At 43.0% G+C, this 27,211-nt stretch overlaps 1 protein-coding gene across 2 annotated transcripts in view; it reads left to right on the forward strand.

The window, feature by feature from the left end:
- Nucleotides 1–27,211, forward strand: part of LOC148038067 (sterol 3-beta-glucosyltransferase UGT80A2-like) — a 110,637-nt gene that overhangs the window by 53,623 nt on the left and 29,803 nt on the right. For both annotated transcript variants that reach the window (XM_087668531.1, XM_087668539.1), the window contains exon 10: nt 5,443–5,545. In XM_087668531.1, the coding sequence (XP_087524657.1) occupies nt 5,443–5,545 (103 nt within the window). The remainder of the gene's footprint in view (nt 1–5,442; nt 5,546–27,211) is intronic.

The raw sequence follows: 27,211 nt of genomic DNA on the forward strand, positions 1-27,211 counted from the left end.
GGATGGGTGGGAGCCAAAATGGATTTGTGATAAATGTTGTTGTGGGAAACATCCTTGGTTTCTTTTGTCCATTAAATGCACTAGATGAAGATGGACCTACTCCATATTGACCATGAGAAATATAATCATTTGAAGGAAAAGGAAGGGTAGAAATACTTATAAGTTATTTTTTTAGCTTCTTACCTAGTTTTGAGTTCATGAAGAAATACATATCTTCCTCATTACTCACAAACCAAAGCTTGTTTCAAAGAGTCCCTTCTTGATGAGCATCTCTCAATCCAACAGAAAGTACAGAATAAGTTGGCATAGAATCTGAAATAGTAAGGTTCGTACCTTGCATTGGAGAATAGTAGCATTGTGGAAGTGATGTGTAATTCGAGCTAGGTTCCACTTGCGGGTGGCGGGTCCATAGTGGAGGTTTTGAAGGTTTTGCAAGATCATTAGTTTTGTGCACTAAATCTAAAGGAGAAAACTCAGGCTTACCTTCAACCTCTCGTTGAGCCCTATGCTTAAGGATGAGATCATAATCAGCAGCAGAAATTCGATATGGTCTGTGGACTCCATGGTAGTCTGATGGTTCTCCGCCCATGTCAAATCGGGTAGTAGCAAGCTGGGAAGCCCACTTCTAATTGTTTTTGTCCATGTTTGGCTGTGGAGATTGGAGCAGTGTTGTGAATGTGTTCGAAGTCATCTGACCCTTCTGTTGTTCTTGCTTTCACGAATGAGCTTTCTGATCAAAGACCAAGGTTTCTCAGATAGTACCTAGCTTAGATACCATGTGAAGAAATGCTCTGAATGCAAAAATCATGAAACCAATCCTATGACAAAGCACAGATTGATAAACTTAGAACACAGCTAGGGTTAGTGTTAGGGTAATTCAGAGACAATGAACACAATGAATAATAAAGTGAATGAATAATGAATATACAATGCTCATGCAGCAAACACACTATGTAGTGAATATTGAACCTCGAAGTCTCGTATCTTTGGATCAAGGCAAAGGTTATGAGCTGCAGAGTGTGATGTTCTCCGAATGGATCCCAAATCGCAGCAAAGGTAGCCTTTGATTGTCGAACACCAACAAATGCAGCCAAGGAAGACTGGATTTGATTTAGATGGGAGTGGATGAAAGAGAAAGACTAAAAACGTAGGTACTTAAGGAGAGAGAATCTACATACTAGCTGTTAGATGCAAATATAGATGACAGAGGTGAGAGAATGTCAGATGGCAGCTAGAAATTGCAAACATAGCATTTAGAGGAGAGAAAATCCTGGCAACAATAGACAACAGGTGGCAACAACATCCAACAGTGGGCGATAGCCCCCAATTATAGGCGATAGCTCCATAGGCATGGCGCCAATAGCATACACTTGAGGAGGACTGGAATTAGGCGCTACATTGTAGTAGGTGGCTGGTGGAAGCTATGACTGCGATGTCCTCTGTGAATGGGGTGTGGATATCATCTGCTCCATTTGCCCCAGCGGCTACTTGATAGGTGGTACGCCGACAACCTCAATAGTCTATCTCCTTCACTACTATTGAAGGATTGGTTGATTGGTCTGCTAGTGACTCGTCTATTGCACTTAATGCATCCATTCCTAGGATCTCCATTGCACCTTCTAGGTCCACTTCCCCACCTCGCTGTATGCGATGGTGGCTACACACTTAGCCTTTCTCTTTTTAGACTTTCGTTGCATACTTATATACTCACTGCATTGCACCTACCTTTGCTTTCGTTTATTTTATTTTCACTTTTGTTTTCTATAGCATCTCACTACTTACATGTGTGCTCGTAGATTTTGATCTCTTTTGCAAAATTTTGTATTACAGTGTAGGGCTAACATGCAGGCTTGCACGAGTCCTTTTTTGAGTCGGAGATAGGAGATGCGTGTTGTTCCTTTCATGGTTCCATCTACTTGCAGTTTTCCTCTTCTCCCAACATTGAGGCTTCCCCTACCACGGGAGACCATGCAACATCTCTCTTGATGCTATAATGGCGGTGTCTTCTATCCTTGCTCTTCCAATAGGGATGCTTCATCATTTTATCCACATGGTTCTTGGCACCACATGAAGATTGATATTGTCAGGCTCCTCTTTCTTCTTCGGCATCGACATCCAAGTTGAGAGGGGGTTCCTACCCTTCTTGGTATTCTATAGGTTGCGGCTTCTCTTCGACATCGGCCTCCCCCCTTGTTGTACCTTACCCTATGCATTTCATGATTTCATCATCTTTGTACTAGGGCTCTTGGGCAAGTGAAGAATTTCCCCATAAGGGACACTGTCTAAGCGGCACTTGCTGCATGAGCATTCTTTAGCATGTAGCACACTATGCATCCCATCGTGTAGAGCACCATTGGATGGATCCTAAGCTATTTTCATCGGTGGATTACACCCCAATTCTTCTTTAACATGATACTTCATCACCTTTCTCTCGTCATCGACATCCTCGAGTGGTTGGGTAAGCATGTACTTTTTTGTGATGTGTTGGGTGTACCATTCCTACTCTTGTCTTTTGGGTCACTATTACTTAATTAGTCGCTGCCCCTCAAATTCACTTTCCACAAAAAAAACACATTCAATGTGGTTCCATCTGCCTTTGTAGGGCTTGGCAGGCCACTGGGCAGCCGACAAGCACCCTTTGTTTGATGCCCTGTTCTCTTTGGAGTGACTACTTGGACTCCCTTGGTAAAATAACCATTGCCTCTGTAGTCTTGGTAGGCCATTGGGCAGTCGACGTGTGCCCTTTGTCCAATGCCCTAGCTACTTTGGGGTGGGATGTCTTAGGGTAAACATTGCAAGCCTTCCCTTTTAGGCTCAGTTTTGGGCCTGAGAGGGGGTGTTGAGCTAAAACATGCTTTACAACTGATTAGCATTTTGAAACAGCCCCAAAACACGCTTAATTAATGAAAAGTGCAAATTTGGTACATGGTTCTAGAGAGTTTCAGTGATCCCCCAAAACCCTAATTTTTTGGGACACCCTTCAATATCTATAAATATATAGGTTGCCCACCATCTCGCCTTATCCTTTTGTGCAGGTTTCTCACTGTACCGTGTAGATTTCAGCTATAAGCCACCTACTATCTACTGTCCAGCCATCACCGACTGCAGCCAATCACTATCCAGCCCTAGGCGGCCTATTTTCAGCCATTGCCTTGCTGTTTAGAGGTCTCCATTTGCTGTGCCATCATAGCACTTGATCAACCTACGTTTTCAGCATCCGTGCTAGGCGACAAGCTGCTTCCATCTCCCCCACTAGATGACTGCTGCAGTACCCTCGTTTTTGCTGTACAGCAGGCCACCTATGTCAGCAAACACCTCTCCTATTGTGGCATGAGTTCCCTGACACTTAGGTGATCAATGTTTGGTGTTTCCCGCACTTTGATACTCTAATTGGTGGTCATAGCACTCGGGGTCTGTCTCCAGTGAATGTTAGTCTCCGATAGTGCATTGCTCTGCCCTTGGGCATTCTGTACACTCGTTACATTTTTTTGCAGCATTCATTCACTTTTGAGTTTTTGCTCTTTGTGTTTGTCTCTGTGTTTGAGTTTTGAGTTTTGTGTTTTGTGTTTTGCCTTTAGGGTTTGAGTTTTGCTTGTCTCTGTTTTAGTCTTTGTGATTCAGTCTTTGTCGTACATGCTGTGCTTTCTTAGTGCAAACCCTAGTGTATCTTCATAGAGTGGGCGGTACCCCCCACGAGGTTTTGTTCATAGTCCAGGCTAGCAAAAGGCTAGCCCTTGACAAAGTTTGGTAGGAGGAGCTACTCGATATATTCTAGAGGAGGATTCATGTCATCAAACTTCAAGGAAAGATTTGGGTGTTTGACGCCTACATGCCTTGGGGTGAGTTTTGGGAATGGTGCCGCCTGCTGATTTGTGACAGCCGGCCTCTTGATTAGGTGGCGTGGGACCTTGGAGAGTGGCTTTGGCTGCCCACAACGGCTGTCAAGAAGTCCCAGGGCTTGTTGGCCTACACAACATGGATTGGAATTTGGCATGCATGTTTTGATGTAGGAGGACATGGATTGGGCAGCTTCATGCAGTAGTAGGCATTGGGCGGAACATAGCATCACCGAGGCCTTCCAAGGGACCTTTTGGTGACGCTTGTGGGATAGCTGGAGGGCACAAAGGGTGTCATACTTCTAATGGATAGTGACACATGGAGGCTCGGCTGGTTCAGCTGTAGCAGGATGGAGTTTGCAAGTGCTGTCTACTGCAGCATTTGGAAACTCCAAAGCATTTGCCTTTGGTCGTGTGAGGCAGCATAGCCGGTGTGGATAGGAGCATGCCATATTCTCTGTTGAGTGGCACCTAGCCTGGGATATATATCTTGTGGGGACCATCTGCTGGGAGGCAGTTAGCCAGGGTTGCCACTTACTGTATGAGGCTGAGATGCATGATACTATTTTTCTTATTGAGCCAAGTTCTTGTACTATGGTCAATTTGGAGGCACTACCCATCTGTTGGGTATTGGAGCCGACAGCAGAGTGTTCAGAGGTGTTGGAGCTTATTGGAGTCTCACAGTATGGCACATTTGGAAGGCGTGCTGTCAGTTGGTTCTGGATGGTGAGTGCCTGTCACATGTGCGACTTTGGTAGATCTCTGGACCTGGATCTTCCACTCCCTCTGTGGCTGCTGTGGGATCAGGTGCAGGATGACTCTCGAGCTTGTGAGGAGCTCCAACACCACTTCTTACATACCTGGGGTGGTCATGATCTGTTCTTCACAATGCAGGCAGGTGGTTAGAGAGGCTCAGTTTTCTGTTTTGCTTGAAAAGTCATCTGGCCAATAGTTCTCCACTGTTGTAGCACTTGAAAAAGTCATGTGGTAGATCCTTGCATATATATTCTGTATCTTTGTCTACGAAGTCGTATCTTCTGAACAAAAGCTCTGAATTTCACAATATATGAATGGAGTATGGAGCAAAGGGAGGTTAGTGATAGCATATTTTTTCTTCTTTCCTGTAAAAATACCCATATCACCCAGTGGTATAGTACAAATCTGATAGTTGATGACAGCAAATGTGGATCTTATGTGAGGAATGTGGGGACATTGCCGTATCACTTTATGTAAAAGATCCATACATCACTGATTGCAATGCATCAACAACTGTGCTTTCTCCCATACGTGATTTACTGGTAAAAGCTTGAGCCTATTAGCCAAGAAGCTTTTGGGTTCAAGTCTCATCAATTGTAGGAAACTTCCTTAAGAAGGACAGGCTGTTCTCAGAAGGGGTTACTAACTCAACTCATCCCCTGGCTCTTACCTGTGGGCCAAGGGTCTTGTATGTGGAAATATGGTTTGGCAATACAGGTCACTGTGAGATTAAAACACTGTTTGAGAGATTTATTGCTTCTATGTTCTTTAGAGTTTTTTTAATTCTTGCAGTATTGGGTTTATTGATAGATCATATCAGGTATAAATGACTAGGCATTTTTGTGTGCAGCCTGTTGAAGACCCTCAAGGGATGACAAAAATTATTATTGAAGCATTAGCTCAAACTTATCAAAGAGGAATTATTGACAAAGGGTGGGGTGGGATTGGAAACAGTAAGTGTATCATGTGATTTGTCTGGCAGTAATTGTAGGATGTTCTTTGTTGTGATATTCAAATTTAAGGTGTAATTGCAGTTGTTTCTCTGTCAATGCTTACTATTTGTTGCCATATTGTCCTTATCCTTGTGTCAAGGTACAGTGCCAGTCAAGTATTCCCAAGGTTAATTTAGGGCCAAATTTCATGTATGTAATGCCCGTGTACACGAAGAATCATAGTCACAAGGAACTCTGTTCCATGGCTTAAGGAACTTGGGAACGTGTTCCATAAGCATCACTGTTCCCGTTCGAGTTCTAGAAATATGCATAGTGCGATGAAGCTATCTTAAGGTGTATATAGGTGAAATCCTAAACTCAAATCACCTTTTAGGCAATGCCTACATAGAGATAGTTTTATATTTTAGTCCTTGTATGATCTTGCGCTGTATATCATATTGATATGGGGTTCCCAAAGATAATTAGTGCCCTTGTTCCTGTCCCGAAAAGGATTCTTGTTCCATTTATATGTTCCTGTTCCATGTGACTATGCTAAGCATGCATGATGACAATCCCAAAGGCTGCAAAATAGTTGCTGAGAAGTAATTTCCTTTCAGTGTAGTCCTTTGCTGCTGTGGTTTGGAGCTTCAGAAGGAGAGCATTTGTCAGAAATATTTGTGGTGCCATGTGTATGGGTGCATTTATAGTGGGATAGATGACCTTGAATTGGCTGTTACCTTTGTGGGAGCTCGTAGGTACACTCTGTACACCTTGAATGTGGGCAACATGCATGATCTCAAGTGTACAGTCTCCATATATTGTGTGTAACAAATTATGTGCATACTGGTTATGTAATGGAAGGGTCATTGACCATCATCAGAATTCGTTTCTGAGTTCTGTTCTCTTCTGTATGTAAGCAGAATCACATGGTCTGCTTTGATTATGAAGCTGAGAGGCATCCTATTGCATGGTTACAGAATAACCGGCTGATGATGATGTTATAGAACTAAATCATGAACTGTGTATGTTGTCCTCTTGATTTGGTGCATGTCTGTAAAGCAAAATGGTTGTTGAAGACATATCCATAAGTGTTGTGCTAGCTTTCAGCAACAATAAACCAAGGTACTAGTAAGAAAGCATGGGCCTTAATAGTCCAGGTGCAGAGCATGGTCCTTGTTTCATCTGAGGCAAACACATTACTGTAAAAGTGAATGCTCATGAGTCATAGTAGATCTTTTGGCTTGCTATGTTTGAATAGCCTGAAATCTTGTGGCTGACATATGTACATTTTGTAAACAATGTAAAGTTGATATTGCTGAATGCTGCAAGTAGGGGGTTGGCAGTCTTGTTTTGTAACCCACTCTGCCCACACATGCACACATGCACACACGCACACACGCACACATGTGCCCATGCACACGCACACATGAGCATGTACGTGTGTGGACACACCTGCATCCACACGTGCGCACGTACACATGCACGTATGTAAGCGTGTGCTCACACATGAGATCTTGTGGCTAGTATATGTGCATTTTGCAAACAATATAAAGCTGATATCAGTGAATGCTAGAGGGAGGGGATCGGCAGTCTTGTCTTGTAACCAGATCTACCATTTCAACAATTAATGAACCTGAAAAACAGAGGTCTCCTCCCTCTTCCTCACCCTTTGCCCCTCTTTTCCCGCTCAGCTCCGTAGCATACACACATGCATACACCCACACTCCGAAAAAACAACAAAAAAAAAAACCACCAAAATAGATACCTCCTCCACATGCCCCTTTGCATCACTCTCTAGCTTTCCTCCTCCTCCTCCACCTCTTTCTCCTCCCTATCACTCTCCTACCCCTTCACCCCCTGGGCCCCTTAGGTGTTACATTGCTTGCTTCATCTAGACTGCATTGGTGCACATCTTGCCTCAGTTGTCTAGCTAGTAGAACTTCTTCAGCATTTCTAGCCCTTGCCTCGAGAGTTCTTCCATGATGTGCCTTATATATCCCTAAGTCTTGTGGGCAATGCCGAGTTTCCGCTTCGCTTGGAAGTTAGGATCTTTGTAACTTGCATGGTAAGCTTTGTCTCCTAGCCCCCCCTAGTGGTCTAGATTAATCTGTTTTTTTTTGGGGACCAAGCATTGCGAAGCTCGCGACCTTTTATCCTAGGGGAGTACCTTAGAAGATGAAGCTGCGCTACTCCTTGGTGGGGAGGTTAGCAGGGTGTGTTTACCCAACTGGGTGAGCACTCATCTGCACTCGGGAAATGTTGTTCCAGGGCACCACCTTGTAGCATCATTCCTTGGCGAGGTGATACTGAGGTACTTGGGAGCATTGTATGCGTGATCCTTATCATAAAAAAGGATAGGGAAATGACGATATCCTCCCTTTGCGAACTTATGCACAAGCTCCTATTTGTACCAATGATGGCACTGCCTCGCCCAAGCAAGCGAATGCTGTCCGGAAGCAGCGTTTACTTGGGTGCAAGGGGACACCACCTTCAAACCGACGCCCAACCTTGGGGTATGACATCCCTTTAAGGGAATTCGCCGGGATTGGTGGTTTTAGTTGGTGAGAGTCCAATACTACTTGGACCCTTGAACCGTGGTGCTAGGTGCCTACCCACGCTTTGTCATTCGGGTGGTAAGCGGAGTCTTCCAAGGATCTTGTTCTTGAAGGAAGTAGCGAAATCATAAGCTAGTGGCATAGGGTTCCGCCTTTGAGCTTGATTAGGCACCCGGATCAAAAAACAAAAACAAAAAACGAGACACCAAAAGCCAACTAGAAGAACATATGTGCCAATGATTGGGGAAGGATGGGCTCCTCTTCAAGCAGTTTTCGTCTATGTGATGGACATCTAGTGCTATCATGAGGCATAGTACTCCTGCATCAGCATCGTCCTCCATACTACTTGGAAGTGCTGCCTTACCACAAGCACGATCAAGGTGCTGGCTCCTCTTCAAGCAGTTTTCGTCTATGTGATGGACATCTAGTGCTATCATGAGGCATAGTACTCCTGCATCAGCATCGTCCTCCATACTACTTGGAAGTGCTGCCTTACCACAAGCACGATCAAGGGGCTGATGCCACATGCGTCCAAGTTTAGCACGTGTTGAGTTAAAACATGCTTTACAGGTGATTAGCATCTTTAAAACAGCCCCAAAACATGCTTATTAAATGAAAAATGCAAATTTGGGCGGCGGTTCCTCGAGAGAGTTTCAGTGGTCCCCCGAACCCATTAGACAAGTTTAGTGCTCTTAGTGGTCCACAAAGAAAGTTGCCCATGAAGGAACTTATACATAGGGTTAATTTAGAAATTCAAGGTGAAAACCTCCTGAAAACCTTGGTTTTCACCTTGAGTTGACATTTAGTATCTATTTTCATGTGGAAAAACTCCCAAACTACCACCTAATACATTGTAGTACTTTTGTTAATCACCCATACAAGTCTTAAACTTTTCATGCTTGTGAATATTTGAAAAGAGATTCAATCGAATCCCTAGTTTAAATTTACATTAAGGGTTCTTGAACCTCTAGACTTGAGCATGAAGGACTAGAACCCTAAAAATCTAAACAAACCATGCTCAATAATGTACTGGATGCGGCGCCTCTCTGGAGCTCCAGGAGGAAAAGACCTAGGCATCTTTGGTCCTCATGTTTGCTGCCCTCTTGTATCCTGCGTATAAATCCCCATCTCTTTTCATGGATCAGGAGTTGGCATCCAATAGAGATGCCTACCTCTTGAAGGCGTTGGATGAGGACCAACATGCAACATTTCTAAAAGAAATCATGAACTATAGTGACCAAAGAGAAACTAGTTTTGCCAATGCTCTATGCTGGAAGAGGTTCTCTTTGGTCAAGCCTCTATTTTGGTGGGAATCTTTGGATATTAAGTACCCATGGTCTAAAAAATTACCCTTAGAGTGCTTGCTTATGTGAGTTAAACTTTTGAAGTTTGAAGTTTGCAATTTAAACTTGTAAGTTGTTGCCTAGAGGCTAGAACCTTCATAGTTTATAATCTTTGATTGCTATGTGAAATTTGAACATTGAAGGTTATTTTAATCTTTTGCCTAATGTAGGATTACTCAGCTGGTGCATGTGAGGGAAATGGGTCACAAAGCTAAAACATCTATATTAAGCCTAACCCTAAACCTTGTGTTAGGAACTCTCTAAGTCAATGCCTTCTGATAAGGAATGGAAATACATGTAGTCTTCCCAATTGTAGCATTGTATGTCACAACCAAGAAAAAAAAGGATGATGTTCATTGATGATCTTAAATTATATCTAATGTCTATAAGATTAACCCAATTATCAAAACATACTTTCTTCGCTTACTTCCACACCTTGGATGTGAGCTATAATATTAACCCAATCGTCTAAATATGTTCACAATTTTGTACTTACAACCCTAAAAATTTACAAGTGTTGCAAGTATGTTTACACTCATGTGTAAAGTCTGAAAAGTAGCTCCTTTTTTGAAGGGGAATGCATTGCACTGGTGGTCAACACTTTTGATGCAAGGTAGAGCACTATCAACTTGGGTTCAATTTAAGAAATTGTTTACTTCTGCTTTGGGTGACGAGTACCTTTGAAGTTGATACAATGATGGTGTGACATAAGTTGGATGTGTCATAATGCAAGAACTTAGAACAAGATAATAAGAAGCTTTGGGAGGTGTTGCTGCCTGCTACTTCTTATTGTATTGTCGTGCTTTTTGAAGAGATCGAAAAGAATTGTTGCCAGCTGCCCAAAGTGATTTGTGATTTTTGCATTAACACCACTGTCACCAGCATGTTAGAACTCATACAGATAGCATATATTGCTGATGCTCAGCTGTGTGGGAAGTCTCGAGGCTTCAAGGGTGATGAGGATAAGTCACCGAGGCAAACTTCTAAGGTTCATAAAAAGGGAAGATTTGTAGATAGGCGTGAAAACAGCCTAAAACAGCAAGGAAGGAGATGGAAGAGTACTGCCCAATGTAAAGAATTAATGGCTGCAAATAAATGTTTCACTTGTGGAGGAGGGGCATGTGGCAAGGAGTTGTCCTAATAGACAACAAGCTGAAAAGGGTGAAAGCATAGACGATGCAAGTGAAAGACGCAAGACATCAGCTGGATTAGTCTTGAATGTGCTTAATGATTAGCCTAATGTGGATGTTATTGAGTTTTGGAGAGTATGGAAGAAAGTCAGAGATCAGTATGTGAGAAGGGAGATGATAGCTCTCAGCTTTTCGAAAGTACATAGTAGATAGTGTTAAGAAGACTGCTAGGGTTTGCATTGAGGACACAAAGACACAGACACAGACACAGAGGGCAAAACTCAAACCCTAAATGCAAAACTCAAAACTCAAACACAAAAAATCAAACACAAACAGAAGAAGGGAGAGAGAGAACACAACTTTGAAGTGAATGAATGCTGTAAATGAATGTAAGAGTGTATAGTGTGCTCAAGGGTAGAGCAATGTTGGAGTGTGACGTCTATCGAAGACGGATCCCAAGTCTGTGACCACCAGTCGGAGTGTAGGAGTGTTGAATTGTGAATGGCAGTAGGCTGGTCACCAAAACACAGCAGTCTGGAGGCTGGAAACTGGTAAACGCAGCAGTGTACCACCGATCGGGGGCCGGAAGCTGTGCACAGTCGGTTGTAAACAGCAGGCTGAAACAGTGTCTGAGAGTGTCAGGGCGTGCAATGCTGAAAACGCAGGCTGGCTGACCTTGGAGATGATGGACAACAGGCTGAACAACAGTCATAGACAGTTTGGAGGAGTCGCCAGCAGTTGAGAGCTGTCGCCTACAGCAATGGACAGGCTGAAGATGATGTGGCTGCAGTCGATGATGGCTGGACAGGAGATGGAAGCGGGCTGCAGGCTGGAAACTGGGCGCCAACAGCAGTAGAGGGTGTGTGGGCTAGTGTAACCTGCGAACAAGGATGATGGTTGAATGGGGGCAACTTGTCTATTTATAGATGTGGAAGGGCGCCCCACCCCAAAAATTAGGGTTTCCTCTAAACTTTCTCGAACCACTCCTCGTTTTAGGGTTTCCACTGAACTCTCTCGAACCGCTTCCCGTTTTAGGGTTTCACTCTAAAAGAGCATTTTTAGTGTGTTTTGGGGCTGTTTAAGAGGCTAATTAGCAAGTAATGCATATTTTTGAGCCGAAAGGTTAGGCCAGCCATGGTGATGTTTATGTACCCCAAGGCGTCCCACCCCAAAGCAGCCAAGGCATCGGACAAAGAGTACAAAGGCGATGGTTATCTTACCAAGGGAATCCAAGTAATCACCCTCGAGAGGACAAGGCATCGGACAAAGGGTGCACATTGGTTGCCCAGTGGCCTACCATGTCCTACAAAGGCGGATGGAACCACATTGAACTTTGTGTGTTGTTGTTGTTGGTTTTTTTTTTTTTTTTTGAATAAGTGTGGTAAATTTGATGGGATGCGGCCGATCGAGTAATAGTGACCAAAAGATGGGAGTAGGAGCTAACCCGTCCACTCAGGGTTTCGATGACGAGGAAAAATAGGTGATGAGGTATCCATGTGATGAAGAAGGATGGTGGTAGGGTAACAATAGCCGCCGTTGAAAACAACTTAGGATCCGTTCAAGTGGTGCTCTGCACGATGAGATGCAAAGTATGCTACATGCTGAAGAATGCTCATGCAGCAAGTGCCACTTGGACAGTGTCCCTCATGGGAAAATTGTTCACTTGCCCAAGCGCCCTAGTGCAAAGATGATGAAATTATGCAATGCAAAGGGCAAGATACAACAAGGGGGGAGAAGCCGATGTCGAAGACAAAGTAAAAAAAACCTGTAGAATACAAAAAAGGGTAGGAACCCCCTCTCAACTTGGATGTAGATGCCGAAGAAGGAAGAGGAGCCTGATGTCGGTCTTTGTGTGGTGCCGAGAACCATAAGGAATGAAGAGAAAGAGGAAGCATCCCAGTTGGAAGAGCTAGGTAGAAGTCAGTGCCATTATAGCATCAAGAGAGATGCTGCACGATCCGCCTCGGGAGGGGAAGCCTCCATGCTGGTACAAGAGCCAAACTCCAAGGATGATGAAACCATGAAGGAACGGCACGCATCCCAAGTCTTCAGCCCAGGTAGGACTGGGCAAACTTGCATGTTAGCCCTACACTGAAAACAAAACCTGTAAAGGAGATCAAAGTCTGCAATCACAAAGGTTAGTAGTGAGATGCTCCAAAAACAAAACAAAACTAAAATGAAAAGCTAACCAAAGGAACAAGTGTAAAGATGCAAATGTGGATGTGTGTGTGAGTAAATGCAGCGGAAGACTTAAAATGTAGAGATGAAAACCCTATGGGCCTGACTCTAAGAGTGCAAAAAATGAATGCTAGACTGACCTAGGGTATCCGAAAGGACCTAGAGACATGCTAGTCTAAGAAGGTGGCTACCATCGTGTATGTCTAGTAGCAGGGCTCTACCAAGGGAACGCCTGACAAGGTGGGGAGGAAGCTAAGATAGATATATGAAGTGCAACAGGATCAGAACGTGCAGACCAATCAATCGGTCCCTTAGGAGTAGTGAAAGAGATGGGTTGCAGAGACTGTACTCGAGCCACATGTCCAGCAGCAACAACGGGTGCTGAAGGAGCAGATGAAGCAGGAGCGGAAGGCGTAGCCCCATTGGATTGTGGAGTCGCAGCAGTCTGTCAAGGATTTTTAGGTGGAAGACCTTGGGCCTTGGAGCGACACTCCTCGTCCACATGGCGTGCTTTCTGGCAGTGTGTGCAAAACCGGTTTTTCGTAGGGAATTGCTGCCAGATAGGTCTTGATTCTTTGGTTCCATCTGAGGAAGAGGAGTCACCCTTTGATTGGCTTGCCTTCGCATCTAGCGAGTTCTTGCCACTGGTGGTTTTCCCTCCCGAAGAAGAGGCAACCAACCCCCTTTGCTCTGAATAAGGATGTGATGAGGATTTCTTGTGGACTTGATCATGCAACCTTGCATAACTCAAGAACTGGCACTCAAACTCGTAGAAGGTTGGCAATCGAGGTTGGGAGATGATGTGTTGAATGAAATCGAAGTATTTTGTGGGCAACTTATTCAAGAAGAATGTAACGTTATCATCATCTGACTTTGGAGAGCTAGTAGTGGCGAACTTAGCAAGTAACCGCCTATAGTCAACCAGCTTGACTTTCAGATCATCCCCTTCCTTAAGAGAGAACTCTTGAAGCCCAAAGTCGAGATTGATGTGCCGAGTACGATCACGAGCCGGAAAGCAATCGAGAAGGTGGCTTCAACACTCTGACACGAGCGGGAAGTGCTACAACTGAGAGTGAAACTCAGGAAGCAATCCCTGCATCAGCTCAACATTGGCTGTAGCATTGTGGACTCTCCATTGACGGATGTAGTCAGGGTGAGCTAGTCGAGGGTCCGACATAGACTCTAGACCAATGACGAGGTCCCAAAGACCCTGAGACTCAAGCACTTGTTGCATGAAATTCGACCAAGTAGTGAAATTTGACCGGTTAAAATGTGTCTTATTCGTGAAGGCATTCTTGGCCGTTGCAACTGGAGTGGTAGTGGTCGGAGATGGATAGTGTGAAAAAGTGTAGTGGGGGTAGGATGGGGGAGTGGAGTACAGTTGGGAATGGGCCCGAGTGCTTACCAGGCATGCGGGTAGTGTGCAAGGTGGATCCATATTGTAGGGATGGGCTGACTAGGCATGGGCATGGTAGCCACATGAGGAACCCAAGGAGATGGGATGGGAACACTGGGAGCAGAAGATGGGAATCCTTGCGTAGGTGTAACCCAAGGAGAGTGTGAAGACACACCATAAGCTGAGGATGGAAACCCTTGCGTATGAGTGGTCATGGTAGATGTGAAGCTGGGGATAGTGAGGGGGATGCCCATCACAGTCGACCCAGGAGTTATGGGTGTGCTCATTTGCTGAAAGGTGAGAGGCACTGTGTTAAGTCGACCCAAGAGTTATGGGTGTGCTGAAAGGTGAGAGGCACTGTGTTAAAGGGTTGCATTCCCCCTAACGAAGTACCATGGTGCAAAGAGGTAGTGAATGGGGTGGAGAAGGAAAAGATGCTAGGAGCAGAGATGGGATCCAAACCCTAGGGTGTGTGAAGCAGATGTGGAATGTAATCCAAGATTTTGGAAAGATGATGAGAGATGATCAAGTTGTGATAGAGAAGAGGGTGGGATGGGAGGGAAGTGAGAAGTGTGTGTGATATGCTAAAATGAAACAGAAGCTGTAGATGTACCTAAGATCCGTCTGCTTCGTGAGCCCGCTCTATTGAAGTTCACATACGCAAAGCCATCTGGATCGTGTACCTCAAAAGAAGAAACAGGCGAGGGTTTTGATTCATGCAACACAAAAGAATTGTACAAACCTGACATTGGACGTGGCTGAGATGATGAAGATGGATCGCCAAACGTTCCAAATGCCGTATGTCCTCCATGATCGGAGAGGTGGCCAGCCTCACCAACCGGTCCGGATGTGGTAGCAAAACTGGTAGGAGGGGTGTAAACATCACCGTACTTGTTGCGATAGTACTCCTCAAAGTCCTCCTCTGTCATGTTCGTGAAATTTGGTGGAGTGTCGTTCTCCTCATTGAGTCCATAATGCCGTCTCAGGGCCTCCAATGATGGAGAAGCCTGATAAGACATCATAGGAATTGGAGAAGGTGTCTGAGACATTGTGATTCGGTTACGAGTCATATTGTGTGCCTCGCACAAAGACTAGCTCTCAGTAATATCCGCAGGATACTCTTTACAAGAGCACTGGCTCTGATACCATGTTAAGAAGACTGCTAGGGTTTGCATTGAGGACACACAAGAGTGTACGGCCACAACATAAACACAAAGACACAGACATAGATAGAGAGTGCAAAACTCAAACCCTAAATGCAAAACTCAAAACTCGAACACAAAAACTCAAACACAAATAGAAGAAGGGAGAGAGAGAACACAACTCTGAAGTGAATGAATGCTGTAAATGGATGTAAGAGTGTATAGTGTGCTCAAGGGCAGAGCAATGTCGGAGTGTGACGTCCACCGAAGACGGATCCCAAGTCTGTGACCACCAGTCGGAGTGTAGGAGTGCTGAATAGTGAATGGCAGCAGGCTGGTCACCAAAATGCAGCAGTTTGGAGGCTGGAAATTGGTAAACGCAGTAGTGTACCACCGATCGGGGGCTGCAAAACTGTGCACAGTCTGCTGTAAATAGCAGGCTGAAACAGTGTCTGAGAGTGTCAGGGCCTGCAATGCTGAAAATGTAGGCTGGCTGACCTTGGAGATGATGGACAGTAGGCTGAACAGCAGTTTGGGACAATTTGGAGCAATCGCCAGCAGCTGAGAGCTGTCGCCTATAGCAATGGATAGGCTGAAGATGATGTGGTTGCAATCGATGATGACTGGACAGCAGATGGAGGTGGGCTGTAGGCTAGAAATTGGGCGCCAACAGCAGCAGAGGGTGTGTGGGCTGGTGTAACCTGCGAACAAGGATGATGGCTGAATGGGGGCAGCCTGTCTATTTATAGATGTGGAAGGGCACCCCAAAAATTAGGGTTTTCATTAAACTTTCTCGAACCGCTCCCCGTTTTAGGGTTTCCACTGAACTCTCTCGAACCGCTCCCCGTTTTAGGGTTTTACTCTAAAAGAGCATTTTTAGTATGTTTTGAGGCTATTTAAGAGGCTAATCAGCAAGTAATGTATATTTTAGCTCAACAGATAGTAGAGAGAGTGAGAGTGAAGACATAGCTCGACACGCGATGCAATTCCAAAGTGTGTAAGTGAAAGTACAAAGTGCAACCCTTAGACCTTAGGGTTGTTAAGGTGTGTTCACACCCGAAAGGTGTAAAGTACCGTAAGTGATCGAACTATGTAACATAAACACACAAAATAGAGAATAACGTAACCGGGGGGGGGGAGAGGGACCCTCTCGTAAGGAGAGTAAAAAGTGCCTAGTATCGTACTGTGGATCACCGACACTTCTTTGTGAGCGTAGGCGTGAGTTAAACCCAACAAACCCCCCTAGAGTGAAAAGTGATCAGCATACAAGGATCATCTACTAAAGGAGATCAAATTTAAAGCATTGCAAAATGCTTCAAATTTGTGGTGTGAAAGAGCTTTGGTGAAGATGTTTACCACATTGTTGGTGGTAGGATAGTAGACAAGGTTGATATCTTCAGCATGTAGCCTCTCTCTGACAAAGTGATAGTGGATTTCTATGTGTTTTGTGTGCGCTTGAAACATTGGGTTTCGTGCCACTGCAAGGGCGCTTCGATTGTCAATAAACAAAGGAGTAGGTGTCAAAAGACGACGTACTAGCAAGATAGTAGGATTTGCAGGGAGGAATACAGAGTGAACTTGGCAAACACCGAGAAGAGAGAAGAAACTTTGATGAATGGAATGATGAAGATCTAAATCATGGAGTGAATGTGATACAAGGGAACAAGGGTGCCATAACACAAGGAAGATGATGAAGACAGCCACGAACCATGGGCCACAATGTCCTCCTGAAGGGGTGTGAGGGCAGTGGAGAGGCTGGAGAGAATGTTGAGAATCTGTCAATCACACCTTGTGTATGCCCCTTTGTATGGAACAACTAGGCTAGGAAGATGCAGTTTATTCTAGGAAGAGAGACAGAATCCCATATGCACAATGGATGTAAAGTGCTACCAAGCTACTCTATAAAATGATGTACTTGACTATCACATGCACACAATAAATGACAATGCAATAGTGCTTGTCGCTTTCTATCAAGTATCTGTGTCATTGTCTCCTTACACAAGAATGCCTTTATGAGTCCAAGCTTCCATCTTGGAACCTAATTCACTTGTGTAATAGTTGGTCTTCAGTCCTTGGTCAATGGCATCATGAGTTCAATCTATGCCTACAAGCTGCCATAGCCATGCTCTAGATCCGCATCTTTGACATGGTATCAGAGCCCAGTTGGGCATGGCCCTGCCTCTACAGTCTCTCTTGGTTCCTCTCAATCTCTGCCCAATTTCTCATTATTATCACCATCATCATCTAAGCATTCCTTACTCAATAAGGACTTCGGAGCCACTGAGAAAGACCTCTGCTACTTCCTTCTATAAGCTCCTCCCATGGAGGACGACACAGGAAACCCTCCCCAGGACTTCCACAAGGCCCCCCTATCCATATTCTTACTCCTTAAGGCTGCCTGCATCCTCTTCATCCTCATCTCCTTGGCCTTCTCCATGCTCCTGTTTCTGGCCCCCCTTCACCTCTTCCTCCTTAGCCTTTACAGCATCCACCACAGCCGTCTGTTTCTTCTTCGATCACTGGCTTGCCATCTGGCCCTTCTTCTTCGAGAAGGTTAACAGTGCCAAGGTCATTGTCTCTGGTCAACGTGTGCCCTCTGGCGAACGCGTCATTGTACTCTGCAATCACGGCACCGAGGTCGATTGGATGTACATTTGGAGCCTCGTGTTGCACAAGGGTCGGATTGGTTAACAACCACTCTCAGCATTTGGCAACTGGTCAGTCCGTATCTGCCAGCAATTTAATGGATGGTTCTGGTTATGTTGGTCAGCCTTGCAATGTGCGCTCCATGCCCTCAGAGTCATACCTTGGCACAACAGATGTGATGGTCCCTCCTAGCTATGCCAGCAATACTACCAGAGGATCAGATCATGGAAACCCTCAGGCTGCTGTAGTTGATGGCATTCAGTTAGGCTTTGGCAGATTCCCTCAAGTTGTGGTTAAGAGTAGTGTGCGCAATGCTCCTATCTTTGGATGGGCATTCTATATGCTTGAGTTTCTGCTCATTGACAGGAAATTGCAGATGGATGAAGTGGTATTTCAGAACTCCCTTCAGGTGTTTAAGGGTCCCGAGGATCTTTTGTGGCTGGTCATCTTCCCGGAAGGCACAGATTACACGGAGGAGAAATGCTTATCAAGTTAGAAATTTGCAGAGGATAATGGCTTGCCCAAGTTAAATCATGTTCTTTTACGTCGAACAAAGGGCTGCTATGCATGTTTATGTCATCTCCGCAACTTCATTCATGCAGGGAAAAATTCTATGTACACTTAGTGCTTTTCACAGCTGTGATTAAGGAGGGGTGTTGAGAATTTTTCAATCACACCCTATGTATGCCCCTTTGTACACTTAGTACACTTAGTGCTTTTCACAGCTGTGATTAAGGAGGGGTGTTGAGAATTTGTCAATCACACCCTATGTATGCCCCTTTGTACGGAACAGCTAGGCTAGGAAGATGCAATTTATTCTAGGAAGAGAGACAGAATCCCATATGCACAATGGATGTAAAGTGCTACCAAGCTGCTTTATAAAATGATGTACTTGACTATCACTTACACAGAATATATGACAATGCAATAGTGCTTGTCTCTTTCTGTCAATTATCTGTGTCATTGTCTCCTTACAAAAAAATGTCTTTATGAGTCCAAGCTTCCATCTTGGAACCTAATTCACTTGTGTAACAGTTGGTCTTCAGTCCTTGGTCACTGGCATCATGAGCTCAGTCTATGCCTACAAGCCGCCATAGCCATGCTCTAGATTCGCATCTTTGACAGAGAAGAGGTGACGGATTGAATGAATCAGTCGTAAAGAAGGCATTCCATAAATAGACGAGAGATTGTCTAGGGTGGCCCTCAGAGGGAGAGCGTTGGCTGTCTAGGGTGGTGCCCCATTGTGGATGCCCAGTCCCTTTTTGGGGCTGTCCACTGTAAAAGCCTAAACACAAAACGCGAAATGCTATCCACCACTGTAAAACCCCAAACGCAAAACACAAATTGCAGGTGAAGGGTTTTTCAATAGTAGGCTTCATGACAGATACATCAAGATCAGCCAACAAACGTCTCAACCATACACATTCAACTGTAGTAGTGAAAGCTGCCTTGTATTTAGCCTCATGAGACGATATGGCAACAGTGGATTGTTTCTTGCTAAGCCAAGATATGCACAATGAGCCAAGAAAGAAATAGTTTCCACTTGTAGAGTGATGTGAATCAAAATCGCGAGCCCAATTTGAATCATTGTAAGCATGTAATTGTAGTGGTCCCCCCTTGGCATAAAGGAGTCCAAGAGTCCTAGTACCTTGCAAGCAATGAAAAACACGCTTCACAGCTTGCCAATGTGACATGTGTGGGTTGTGCATATATCTACTCAGGGCTGAAATTGCAAATTGAATATCTAGTCTTGTGTTGCATAAATTAATGAGACATCTAACTGTTGGAGTATATATATGAATATCAAACAAATCACTGTCATCATGCAAAGATAGTTTAAGTCCAGTCTCCATTAGTGTGCTAATTGGCTTGCAATCCTGGAAGTAAAATCTCTCAAGGAGTTTACCAATATATCTGGACTATGACAATTCAATACCTCTAGCATCATGAATAAACTGAATGTCCAAATAGTAATGCAAAGGCCCTAAATTCGACATTTCAAAAGTTTGCTACAAATTTTTCTTGAATGCTGAAATTTGATCAGCATGTGTCCCTGTGAGCAAAAGATCATCTACATTAAGACAAATGATCAACAAGGATCCCCCCTCTTTGCATACGTAACGAGTAGACTCTGATGGGCTGTTAATGAACCCTTGCCTGAGTTTGCGTGTTGCATTATCTAATTGCCTTGGAGAGTGGGAATCTCATACTAATCACTTGCGTAAGTTAGTTAAACTTGACAAAGTCGTATGTTTGCCTTACAACGAATAGAAGCATGTTATAAACAATGGAAAGCTTCACATGATAAATGCTTATGGTTAGGTCCATTTCAAGTTAAAGTAGTTCATGATAATGGTTTAGTGGATATTCAAGACTTAAAGGTAGTACATGAATCCTTTGGAGTTAATGGTCTTGTAATGAAAAATCCTATTGGAGTGTACTTTGCTTTTGGGAAGGATCAAGATGATAGTGAGATTGATAGGAACATGTCTAGGTTGGATAAAGATCGTATGCCGTTTCTGAAAATGAATGTTGATTGCTTCTCACAATTACTTCCAATACAGTGAGTGCCCAAGAGGCTAGAGAATCATACCATAGATTTGATCCCTAGTAGTAACCCTCCTATTAATCTACCATCTAGGTGAGTATGGCTGAACAAGAAGAGATTATGAGCTAGGTAAATGAGTTGTTAGAAAAATGGTTGATTCAGCCCAGATCATCTCCATTTTGCTCATCCGTGCTTTTGGTGTAGAAGAAGAATAGTTCATGGCATATTGTGCCTTAAATAATATACATTGACATAAAAAGTGGGTACCATCAAATATGCATAAGCCTAGATTTCAATGGTATGATGGATATGATCTTTAGACCGTGTGAAGTATTTGCGGGAACATTCTTTGATGACATGATTATGCATTCAAAGAATGAACAGGAGCATAGAAGGCACTTGTACATTGTGCTCAATGAGCTCCATAATCATGGTTTGGTAACTAATGATAGGAAAAGTGACGACTTCTTGTATGAAATCCACTTTTTGGGCCATATAGTGTCAATTGATAGTGTCAGATGGATCGTGTAAAGGTTGAGTCAATACATTCATGGCCACATTTGAGATATGTACATGAGATTCTCATCCTTATGGGCTTGTGTTTTTATTACAAGAGAGACATCCAAAACTTTGCTCAAATAGCATGTCCATTGCATGTTTTGCAAGAGAAAGGTGTGCCATTTAAGTGGATAGCAATGTAAGTTTCAGCCTTTGAAAAGTTAAAAGAAAACGTGAATGTAGATTTAATGCTTGTGTTGCCAAATCTAAGAAAATCATTCGTAGCATAGTGTGATGCTCATGGAACAACATTGGGGCCATTTTAATGCAGGATGGTCGTGTAGTGGCCTATGAGAGCTATGTTCTTCATGGTATAGAGAAGAGTTTGCAGGTCTATGAGAAGGAATTGTTGGCAACAATTCATGCGCTTTTGATATGGAAACACTATCTCTTGGGGGCTGATCTCACTATATAGATAGATCATCAACCATTGCGCTACTTTCTGACTTTCATTAAGTTATTTGAGAAACATATGGGATGGGGAAACTCTCTCTCTCTATGTTTCATTTTCAAATTGGGCACAACAAACAGAATATGGTGGCTGATGCAGTGTCTCGTAGGCCCTAGATTGTAGGCAACCAGCTTTTGAGCTGAAGGCAACAGGCGTGAGCATCATCTAGGTTGTAAACAGTAGGTAGTTGTTGTTTGATGTGGGTCTTCACAAAGAAATTCTGAAATTTCTCTCCCCTCAGCATTCTCTATCAATCTTCATCCCATTCTCAGCCATTCTCAGCAGATTTCAGACACTCAGTAGTAGAATTCAGCCATCAAATGTGGATGATAGGATCATTTGTTGCTGTAAACTCTAATTTGTAGAGTAGAAATTAGGATTTATTAGCCTCCTTCGATGACATGCCATAGAATTTAAGGCCTAGTACATGAAATCAATAGTTGATCTTTTAGAGATTTAAGGAGGCTAGCCAATCCCAATTAAATTTGGGGCTAGATTTGACCAGCTAGGGGTGAATCGAAGGTCAAAACCCTATCAAATCAAGGGGTAATGAAACCAGGCTTCCTCCTTGGATAGGGTGGTGCGAACCTGAATTAATAGTAGTTACAAGAAGCATAAAATTCACATAAACTAAAAATGCAAATGTTACCACTTTAATCTTGGACAATGGATATCTTGTTGGCCCCAAAACTGGCGCCCCTTGCGGTATTTCTTTAGCTTTTATTACAAAAGAATGAAGTACATTTGAGATCCGCTGATCTCCTCCAGTAATCCAAGTGTCCCTAGTTGTCAAAACTGACCAACAAGCCTTTAAACTAAATTTCCCCTTTGTTTGCTTTGGAATTGGCATTTAATCTGCTCCTTAAAAGGTAAAATCAGCCCCAAATCTGATATTGGTTGGTTGGCCTCTTGAATCTCCCTTAAAATACTCAATTTCAGTTGTTGGAATCCAAGTCCTAGGCCCTCATTTTGAGCATGTATCTCAAGATGACTGTCAAATCCTTATTTTTGCTATGTATATTAGGATTTACAGTAGAGATTTTCCAATATCTCCACCTTTAATGACTCAAATGGTTGGATTTTGTTGAGATAACTTGAGAGATGGCTGTAGGATGTGAGAGAATGTTATAGAGAGAGAAATTTCAGAGTTTCATTGCGAGAAATGTTGAAAAACTACTGTTGTCTTGCTCAAACAACCATGGAAATTGTTACCTAACCACGAGAAAGATTGTTGCCCCCTCTTGTTTGCTATTACTTGTACTAGGAGCTTGGGATGTTGTTACCTGCATCTCGAGGGCTTCAAATTTCAGTTACTTATTGTAGTAGGACTGACCACTAGTGGTTGCAAATCGCATTAGTAGCTCTCTAACTGCCCCCTTTTCTCTAACAATGGCTAGAATAGACTTTCACTCGCGCCTAAAAATGTTTTTCCCACTTGCATGGGCAAGTTTTGTTAAGTGGTAGTCTTTTAATTCCATTTTTTAGCATTATCCAGCTTATTAAACTAATCTTTAGAAGATTAATTTTGAAAATTAATTCAATAATTATTGTAGTGTTAAAAAAAAAACTTCACTTACCAATAATTAAATTGGCTAGGCCTTGTCTTCCAAGTATCCCGGAGCAATTATTAGCCCTTAGACTGTTAATGCCTAGTCTCTAACGTCACCACAAACATTGTTGGCTAATAAATTGGTCTAGGCCGAAATTCGACACCAGGTATCACCTAGTACTTGTAGGCATAACTTATTACAACTTTTTCCTTTGGCATTGATTGATATTTTGGAGTCGTGGGTTCCACATTGTGAAATAATTAACTTGCACCACGTTTTATATGCAAGTCACATTTGCTCATTTGATTAACTTCTAATCAAATACTAAGTGAAGCAATAAAATTTCACATCTTGGTGAGAGACAACCCCCTTGAAATCCTTGCAATCATCCTCGAATGCAGTGCAATGTACCAAAGCATGTGTTGCTACTATTGGAAATACATGCAAGCATCGTAATCAAATAAGATGTGCACCTATCGCTTGATCATGCTCAGCCCTCTACATGTCTGAAATTGGTGTCACTTAGAGTTATGATCCACACACATGAATCATAACCATTGTTAGAACCATAAGGGATGCATCCACATGTTAAAATCCAACGTTGTTTTAACCATCAAGGCATTGTAACACATGATAAACAACATCTCATAGCAATGATGTACCACACGATAGTCATATAAAGTATACATAACCTGAACATGTAACTTATGCACTTGTACTTCTCTTGTATCTTGTAAATGTACATTGCATACTATCCATGTATCCTATACATGCCTTGGAAATGTATCTCACATCCAAATGTATATTCCATGTATTCCATACATGGCGATAACCTTGCAAATCCATAGTTTCAGAGCCTAGGTACGAACCATACACATCTATATACCAAGTCACAATCACCAGTACAATGACTAGTGATCCCAATGGTAGAAATTTATCAACATACCTTGAGCATTAGACAATAATTTGAATCTTTTATGCTTTGTTAAGCGTGAAAGAGTCCTATCCAAAATTGACTCTAACTAAAACACATCGAGATAAAGTGCATAATTGAGGATAATCTGCGAGGTCACTCTTCTCCATCCAAATGAATTCTCTCATAGGTGAAACAATATTGAAACTTCACCAAGGACATGGAAACTTTACCTCTTTACTTTACTTATCTCAAAACCTCCACTAGGTTCTAGGCCTTTTTCCCTTTTGAGCATTGTTAACCCCAGCGCAAAGAAAGCAAAAAGAAAAATTAAAAAGATGCAAGGCAAGTGGAAAAAGGTGGCCCAACTCAAGGAATAGGAGGAAAAAAGGCCAAAAGCGCAAGGGGATCCTTAAAAGTTCAGAGTAAGTGCAAAAGAGGGAAGGCACATTTTAAATATAAAAGCACACTCTAAATCTTTGTAAGAGAGTGCCAGGCTCCCTCCTGTGCAATTTGTAAATGTAGATGGGCATGGGTGAAGGCACAATGTAAATAGAAAGAGAATAGGAAAAGAGAACCTAGGCTAAAATGGCCGTTCATGTAAAAAAAGGAATGGGTGTCCAAAAGGAATTAGGGCTTGTATAAAGGCAAAAAGTAAATGAAGAAGCTCATTCTTGTGTGTGGCTAAAACTAGCTCTCTTCTTATCTTCTTCTTCTTGTTCTTGCTTGCTTGAGCTTGTGCTTGAGAGAGGGAGTGTGAGGGAGTGAGTGTGTGAGAGTGAGGGACAGTGGTGGAGAAGCTCTCCATCTTCCCCTCTCTTCTTCTTCTCTTCGCCTCTTCTCTCGTGCGCAGCGATAGAGCATGGAGCTTGGAGCTTGAGGATCGAGCTTGCTTGAGCTTGCACCTTAGATCGTGGAGCTATTGGAGTGCTTGAGAGAGGAGGCAACTTGATCTAGCATGGAGGTAAGCTCACTACACTTGTAGATGTGAGAGTGCACACGACTATGTGAAAGGTAGCCACAAGCATTGTGATGCTTTATACTTTCACATTGCTGCAATTCCAACTTATCTAATGTGCAACATTGCATCTAGTTGACTAATCCCTTGTGTACGTGACATGCTAGGAGCACCAGATGCATTAGGCAATATTCTTATTTGTTTACTTTAGACCATTGCAATGCGACTTTGTATGGGAATTTGCATACTACCAGCCATATCAAGATACACTTTCCCATACATTTCATGCAATAATAGCTGTATTTTTCTCATGGCCAATACTATACGCAGCATTTGCATGACTAGTATTAATATCATGAGTCCTAAACAAAGTGGGCTGCATATATGCATTGCCAAACTTGCCACTTTGTGCCCCAACATCATGCACATTGGATTTGGTGATTCTACCATTGACATCCTCAATGTCTATACATTGACAAAGATCTCTAGAGCATGAGCTGCCTTTTGGCTTGAGGTGGTGATAGGAGTACCCAAGTAGACTATTGGTTTATTGGATGCTATTTCAACAAGCTTGAGATGCTAGAGGATCAACAAGGTAGATGAAACCAGCCAATTCTTCTTAGATAGGCTGGTAGTGATCTGATTGAGGACTAAGTACAACAAGCATAATATTCACATCAATGAAAGATGGAAATGTTACCACTTAATCTTGGACACTCGACATGTGACTAGCTCCAAAAATTGGTGCCCTTTGTGGTATTTCTTTATCACTTAATCTTGGACACTCCACATGTGATTGGCCCCAAAAATTGGCGCCCCTTGCGATATTTCTTTATCTTGAATTACAAGTAGAAGAAGTACATTGAGATTGCTTCAATCTCCCTCACTTTCCAATGCCTCTTGCTGCCATAAATGATCAGCAAGCCTTCTTATGAGTTTTCCCCTCGATTCACCCAAGGATTAGTCTCCAATTGACCCTTGGTTGGTCAAATCTAGCCCCAAATCAATTGGGAATGGGCTGACCTCTTGGAAACATTGAAATTACACATTTTTGAGCAAGTTTTCAAGCACCAAGTCTTCATTCTTTGAGCACAGGACCTGAGATGGTTATTAAACCCTAACTACTGCTGTAAATTAGGGGTTACAACAGTAAATCCTCTTGCTGTCCACCAAATATGTCTGATTTGTATTGCAAATGGCTTAGATTTTCTGAGATACTTCGAGGAAAGGCTTGAGAATGAGAGAAAATGCTGAGAAGAGAGAGAATTCAGAGATCTATTGCCAAAATGGGCTGGAATCTGCTGTAACCCTGCTGTGTATGGCTGATTTACTGCAGCCCAACTCCCTACAAGGACTCAAAATGCTCTCACTTGCCCCCAGGGCATGCAAATCTTGCTGGCACTTGATCTTCCTAGCTGTCGACAGCTCCTATAGGCCACAGATATGCTGTTGCCTAGAGTCTTTCAACTCCCAAGTGGCCATAATAGCTCCCAAGACTGGCGTCAATAGTTGATCAACCTCTCCTCCCTCCCCCATAGCCTCCAGTAAGTTGAAATGAGCTCCCACCAGCCTCCAACAGCAATCTCCCCACTTGCATAGAAAAGTTTTGCAAAGTGGAAACCTTCCTAATTCATTTTCCAGCAATTTTTGGCCCTTTTATTAATTTTTAGAGTTAATAATTCTGAATATTAATTTCAGCCCTTGTTCCCATTGACAAATTAATTGTGCCCATCCATAATTGAATTGGCTAGGCTAGTTTGAACACTAGCTCCTAGTTCCTAGTGTCACTATTGACACTTATTCCCTTGTGTTCTAAACTCACACATGGCACTCACTAGTACCTGTCAAGTACAACTTATTACAACTTTTACCTTTGACACCCACTGCATTTTGGGGGTCCTAGGCCTATCATTGTGACAACTAACTTAAACATCACATGTGCACCTCACATTTGCACATTCGATCAACAACTTAATCAAATGCTAAGCAAAGCATTAAAACTTCATGTCTCTAGAGACATCCCCCTTGAAATCCTTTCAATCTTCCTCGATTGATTGCCATGTGCCAAAAACAAACTATATGGCACTAGCATTTCCATAAGGTATCATATGAAAACAACATCAGCCGTGATTGCTTGGCCATGCTAGTATAAGCAAAACATAAGACAAAGAAAGAATCCAAAACTATTGTCCAAAACCAATAAGATGCATCCATTACTAACATATCTCAATTGTTACGGCTAGCAACCATAGTAATTGGTGAAAACTAATGGTCATCCATTGCAAACCAACAAATGGTAATGAACCTTTGATGATCATA

The sequence above is a fragment of the Lygodium microphyllum genome, chromosome 3 (genome assembly GCF_053477565.2).
Source record: "Lygodium microphyllum isolate KBCC chromosome 3, Lygodium_microphyllum_v1.1.10, whole genome shotgun sequence".
NCBI lineage: Eukaryota > Viridiplantae > Streptophyta > Polypodiopsida > Schizaeales > Lygodiaceae > Lygodium > Lygodium microphyllum.